This window comes from Poecilia latipinna, unplaced genomic scaffold (genome assembly GCF_001443285.1).
Source record: "Poecilia latipinna isolate Pla-1442-1.1 unplaced genomic scaffold, P_latipinna-1.0 Scaffold474, whole genome shotgun sequence".
NCBI lineage: Eukaryota > Metazoa > Chordata > Actinopteri > Cyprinodontiformes > Poeciliidae > Poecilia > Poecilia latipinna.
In genome coordinates, this window is record NW_015113090.1 from 225580 (window position 1) to 232294 (window position 6715).

General features: G+C 44.1%; 1 protein-coding gene across 1 annotated transcript in view; it reads left to right on the forward strand.

Moving 5' to 3' along the window:
- The window catches only part of polr1b (RNA polymerase I subunit B), a 13592-nt gene extending 6883 nt beyond the window's left edge, over positions 1–6709 (forward strand). The window contains exons 8-15 of the mRNA XM_015039505.1: positions 230–401; positions 731–1012; positions 1130–1263; positions 1338–1508; positions 1591–1747; positions 2661–2857; positions 3751–4001; positions 4909–6709. Coding sequence (XP_014894991.1) covers positions 230–401; positions 731–1012; positions 1130–1263; positions 1338–1508; positions 1591–1747; positions 2661–2857; positions 3751–4001; positions 4909–5791 — 2247 coding nt within the window. The 3' untranslated portion in view covers positions 5792–6709. The remainder of the gene's footprint in view (positions 1–229; positions 402–730; positions 1013–1129; positions 1264–1337; positions 1509–1590; positions 1748–2660; positions 2858–3750; positions 4002–4908) is intronic.
- Positions 6710–6715: the final 6 nt, after the last annotated feature.

Below are 6715 nucleotides of genomic sequence, written 5' to 3' on the forward strand. Positions count from 1 at the left end.
CTGTCCTCCCCTTCCTTTGTTGTGTCCTTTTATCTTCTTTCCGTTACCTTCTCATGTCCTTTCTTCCCTCCTTTCTTTCCTCTGTCCTTTTTTTACATCTTTGTTTCCTTCCTTTCTTCATCTGCTTTCTTTCCTTTGAAAATACCCATAAACAATTTGTAAATTCAGGAAACCCGTCTGAATCTCGTCTTCGTTAAGATTTCATTTAACGCCATTGAATCTCTCGCAGGAGAAACTAACGGCGTGGCTAACGTCGGTGAAGCTCTCCTTCGATAAGCGAGGGACCAAGCTGACCGGCGAACTGAGCACTGAGAATGTGATGAAGTTGTTGAGCATGGGGTCAGATTTAACCAAACCGTTTGAATATCTGCTGGCCACCGGGAACCTGCACTCCAAAACAGGTACGCACAACAACAACAACCACAAAGTCCAGCTAGCTAACTACTTAACTTGAGATTAAAGAAATTATCTTAATGTGTGGAAGAGTATGAGAAGCTAAAATGCTAATGATAGCTCAATGTTGCCACTAACACCGACTTACTCCATTTAGTTTACAAACATTTGTTTATGAGCTAAAATGCTAAAATTAAATCTGACTAGTTCTGATTTAAGACTTTGATACGTTAATAGCTAAAGTTGCATCTAATTAAAGGTCATTTGAAAAAGGTCAATTGAAATGGCATTAGAGGAAAGCTCTTCCTGTGGGGTCAAAGGTCGTGTCGTCCTCCAGGTCTCGGCATCCTGCAGAACACGGGCCTGTGCGTCGTGGCCGACAAGCTGAACTTCATCCGCTACCTGTCGCACTTCCGCTGCGTCCACAGAGGAGCCGCCTTCGCCAAGATGAGGACGACGTCAGTCAGGAAGCTGCTGCCGGAGTCCTGGGGCTTCCTGTGTCCGGTCCACACGCCGGACGGCGAGCCCTGCGGCCTCATGAACCACATGACGGCGAGCTGCGAGGTCGTCACCGCCACCGCCTACACCACTGCGCTGCCGGCGCTGCTCTGCTCGCTGGGTGAGGAATACACCGCCGGACTTCTGTTGCTTTTCCTTTCTTTCTGGTTCTTTCTTTCAATCTGTCATTTTTCTCTTGTCTTCTTTTTTTCTTATTTCTCCTTCTCCTCCCCCCCAGGTGTCACCCCAGTGGACGGGTCTCCAGGTCAGGCCTTCTCTGACTGCTACCCGGTGGTTCTGGATGGGTCCGTTGTCGGTTGGGTCGAAGCTGATTTGGCTCCGTCCGTTGCCGACTCGCTGCGCCGCTTTAAGGTGACTTGGATGAATATTTCTTGTCCTCCTGGTCGTTTTTCCAGGTAAACTTGACCTCTGAACTCTTCCTTCAGGTTCTGGGACAGAAGAAAGTCCCTCCTTGGACTGAGATCGTCCTGGTTCCTAAAACCGGGAAGCCCAGTTTGTATCCGGGCCTATTCCTCTTCACTACGCTGTGCCGCATGATGCGACCTGTCCAGAATTTGGCTCTTGGGAAGCAAGAGCTGATTGGCACATTTGAACAGGTAAATTATGCCTTATTAACATATTTTTAAACTGTTTTTGGGGAACCAGCAGCACTAAACCAGCTGCACTCTGTTGGCTCAGCTTTACCTCAATGTGGGGATCCTGGAGGCGGAGATAGAGCCGGGTGTTAGCACGCACCAGGAGCTGTTCCCCCACAGCATGCTCAGCGTGGTGGCCAACTTCATCCCCTACTCCGACCACAACCAGAGCCCCAGGAACATGTACCAGTGCCAGATGGGTAAGTCAGCTACACCGGAGGGTCCAAACTGTGGACCAGAGGCCATTTGTGGCCCTTTGGTTAATTTTTTGTGACCCCTGACTAGAATTCAAGAACGGCACAAATGTGTCCATCCAACGCTTTTTGTAATATTTTTTAGGATGAGATTTTCCGTGGCGACTTTTTATGTCCTTAAACGGAAATTGTCAAGTAAAACACAAGTTTTTCTTTAGCTAGCCTTTTTTGTGTTATGTCGTGCCTTGTGGCATAATAAGTCGTGCCACAAGGATCCAGCAAGATTTTACTGGAAAACAGACTTTGTAATTTTTTATATTAATTTGTGCCGTGACAACAGTTTGCCAGTCTGGACTGTTTCTCATTGTTATTTATTATCGTATGTTTATTATTATTACTTTATGTATTTATTAACTTATTTAAATTTTTATTGTGTGCTATGCTGGGACAAACAAAATGTTCCCCTTGTGGGATCAATAAAGTCTTATCTCTCTGCTAGTTAAGCTAGATTGGTGGACTCTTTAGTTACCTAGCAACTCGCTCATTCTCTGGTTACCTAGCAACAATCTGCTGGGTAACTAACACGGCAGCAGTTTAAAGTTTTACCACCATGCCTAAAAACTGATTTAATACAAAAAACAAAAACAAAAACATGGAGAGTAAACTGTGGCTGAAGCAGGAACGTCACCAGTTTTGTAGTATTTCAGATATTTCAAACAAAACAACAAAAAAATCAGTAATCACTGATATGGACTGTTATTGAAGTAGTTGTCACTTTTATTTTTTTCACATCAGTAAAAATATTATGATAAAACTTTAAGTCCATCCCTAATTTTAAGCCACAACAATCATAAATAAACCATCCTGGAGGGACTGCGCAGTGTTGAGGAATTGTTTAATCGGCCATTTTCCACTGCAGGGAAGCAGACGATGGGATTCCCGCTGCACTCCTTCACGGATCGCTCTGACAACAAGCTGTACCGGCTCCAGACGCCGCAGAGCGCTCTGGTCCGGCCCTACATGTACGACCACTACAACCTGGACAACTACCCGAGCGGCACCAACGCCGTCGTCGCCGTCATCTCCTACACGGGCTACGACATGGAGGACGCCATGGTAAGCGCCGGTTAACGGTCTGGTTTCTGGAGCAGTCGTTATCAAACGGTGGTCCCCAGGCGCCCTCTAGTGGTATGTAAGGTACTGCATGTAAACAACCATTTATTTGCCGTGACGTCAGGTAAAAGTGCGACGCGCACCGCTAGCTTACAAAGCTACCAAAGTATTGTGTTTAGAAGCAATAATGGGTAAAAGGCTGAAAGCCAGGACAGAAAAAGTGAAGATACCGGTGGAAAGAAAACAACATCAGGAATACTTACGATCGGAGGAAGCTAAGAAAACCTGCTGAGAGTATCGATGTGTCGTTCACGAACTATTAGATTTGTTTTGATCGGCTCTAAGCCGTGAACGAGTCTCAGTAGGTGAGAACTGTTCTTTATTTTTACGTCTTTGTTTGCTTATAACGCTCCTGTTATTTTTATTTAATTTAAAATGATTTAATTGGCAAATAAATACAATTGATTGAAGTGGGGGTGTTATTTTTATATCTAATGGTGCAGAATACGGTTTTTGTTTCCGCCAAGCAGCTCATGTCTATTTTTCTTTTATTGTGATTCTAAATTACAAATAGCCGTAAAATGTTATTAATGCATAAAACATTTGGTATTTAACAACTTCTTTTTTTAATTTCTATGTATTTGACATCATTGGAAAGCATAGATTCCACACTTTCAGAATCTATAAATAAGTCAAAATGGCCCCAGTAGATTTGTTCATGACAATAACTGATTTAAAAGCTAATCTTCTCATTTCAGGTTATATATATTAACATGTTGTGGGGTAGTTTCATGTTAGGTGGTCTGTGTTTGTTTGTTAAATGGGTTAATCAGCCTGAAAAAGTTTGAGAATCGTTGGTTTAGGGATGAAACGCTGACGCTTCTCGATCTCGTCAGATTGTGAACAAGTCGTCTTGGGAGAGAGGCTTCGCTCACGGGAGCATCTACAAGACGGAGTTAGTGGACCTGGCGGAGAAGGTGAAGGGAGAGGACGGCGTCGTGTTCGGGGCCAAGCCGGGCGACCCGAAAGTGAACGGGAAGCTGGATGTAGACGGGTTGCCTCACATCGGGTCGGTGATTCAGTACGGAGATCCGTTCTACAGCTACATCAACCTGAACACGGGACAAAGCCACGTCAGCTTCTACAGGTCACTGCACAAACTTCACTGTTTTAAATACTCGTTACAACTGTGACAGTTTGATAAGAGACGGATAATCTGTGAAAAGATTTATCTCTTTTTTTGGTCGATTACGAACACATAATCGACCAAACCTCTGGTCCACCAACAAACTTCTGTCTTGGTTCGGTTGAAATGCTGTGTGAACACCAAGCAAACCAGAGACCGCTTCAAAGGCAGGAAGTGGACTACAGCAGATTGCATTCTGGGTAAATAGAACCACAACAAATGTGCCAGTTGAGCACCAGCAGGAGAAATAACTGCTTTTTTTTTACCAAAGACAAAAGAGAAATCCTACAGCTGCTGAATTTGACACTACTCTATTTTTGTTTACATTTTGTGAAGAAGAAAGTTGTGCTCATATTTCTCCAGAAATTAGTGTAGTTTTCTTCAGTAGTTCTTGGCGCAGCGCCCCCACAGGGGAGGAGGGGAACAGGTTTTTGAGTTTGGTTCATTTGACTCAGTACAGAGGGAAAGAGAACCAGAGTTGGATAGTTACTAGTTACATTTACTCAATTGCATAAACTTGAGTGACTTTTTAAAAAAAATACATTTCTACAACTCTGTACTTTTTACTTTTACTTGAGTAATTTTATTATGAAGTATTTCTACTCTTACTTTAGTAACACTTCTGGATTTTCTACCCACTGAATGAAAAACATGTTTTAACCAGAAATTCACCAGACACAGACTGGTTTTTTACCAGATACTTTTTCAGTCTTACTTGAGTAATTTCTTTTAACTTTTACTTGAGTAAAAATATTTTGAAGTAGAGCTACTCTGAAGAGAACCACAGCAGTTGAAATGTAACAAATGTTTTAATTTTCCAGACTATCGGATGTGAAAACACCACTAACTGCATGTTTTGTGTCTGTAGGAGCCAAGAGGCTTGTGTCGTCGACAACATCAAGGTCTGCAGCAACGACACGGGATCGGGTCGCTTCAAACGTGTCTGCATCACCGTCCGAGTGCCGCGTAACCCAATGATCGGCGACAAGTTCGCCAGCCGCCACGGCCAGAAGGGCATCCTGAGCCGCCTGTGGCCGGCCGAGGACATGCCGTTCACCGAGAGCGGCATGAGCCCGGACATCCTCTTCAACCCGCATGGCTTCCCGTCCCGCATGACCATCGGGATGCTGATCGAGAGCATGGCCGGGAAGTCGGCCGCCCTGCACGGCCTGAGCCACGACGCCACGCCGTTCACCTTCTCCGAGCAGAACTCCGCGCTGGAGTACTTCGGGGAGATGCTGCGCGCCGGCGGCTACAACTACTACGGCACGGAGCGGCTCTACAGCGGGCTGAGCGGCCAGGAGCTGGAGGCCGACATCTTCATCGGCGTCGTGTACTACCAGCGGCTCCGCCACATGGTGTCCGATAAGTTCCAGGTGCGCACGACGGGAGCGCGGGATAAGGTGACCAACCAGCCGGTGGGAGGAAGGAACATCCAGGGCGGGATTCGGTTTGGGGAAATGGAGCGGGACGCGCTGCTGGCCCACGGTTCATCCTTCCTGCTGCAGGACCGGCTGTTCAACTGCTCGGACCGCTCCGTGGCGCAGGTGTGCGTGGACTGCGGCAGCCTGCTGTCGCCGCTGCTGGAGAAGCCGCCGCCGTACTGGTCGGCCATGCGCCACCGGAAGACGGTGTGCAGTTTGTGCGGGAAGAGCGACTCCGTGGACTCCTTGTCTGTTCCGTACGTTTTCCGTTACTTCGTGGCTGAGCTGGCAGCGATGAACATCAAAGTGAAACTGGATGTGAAGTGAAGGGAACAATCAAAGCCTCTGTTTTCCTCTGCTGCTGTTTATCAGGTAGCGCTAAAGTTTGAATGTTTTGACCCTTAAATAAAAGATTTTTAACTGTCACAGTTTTATTACATGATGGTTTTAGTGGCTGTGGACAGTAGCAGCAAGTTGAGCTGAAGATTTCAGAAACTGCAATTCCAACTATTTAGATACAAACTATTTAGTTTACAAATAAAACATCTAGCTTGCTAACAAGTCCAAAACAGTAAGATAGTTTAGTCAGAATAGAAATTTATTTAATTGAAAAACCAAACATTTAGCTTGCTAATGAAATATTTAGTCCACAATGCCAAACAATTTAGTTTACAAATTGTAAACTAATCTTGCTAACTGAATATTTAGTGTAAATATCAGGCTATTTAGTTTACAAGCCAAATATTTAGCTTACTAGCTAAACATTTACTTCAAAATACCAAACTAGTTTACGAATTAAATATTCACCTTGCCAACTAAACATTTATTCCAGAATACCAAGCTATTTCTTACAAATCAGATATTTAGCTTTCAGCTTGCTAACTAAATATTAAGTCTGCAAGCTGAATATTTAACTTGCAAAGTTAATTTAGTTTTGAAGGTATGTAGTTTATAAATCAAATATTTAGTTTGTCAACTAAAGGTTTAGTCCAGAATTCAAAGCTATTTAGTTTACTTAAAGTTTAGTTGGCAGGTTGAGCTTACAAAATATTTAGCTTGCTAAATAAATATTTAGATTGAAACTGACATTTATGAATGGATAAGATGTTGAAAAATTAACTCCAGTTTTTTTCTCTTATGACTAAATAACCCAGATTATTCATTTTTTACAGTGTAACTTTCCAAACGATACCCCATATCAGGGTTTCCCCCAGAAAACTTGCTAATCCCGGTGTTCAGGGCGCCAGGGCA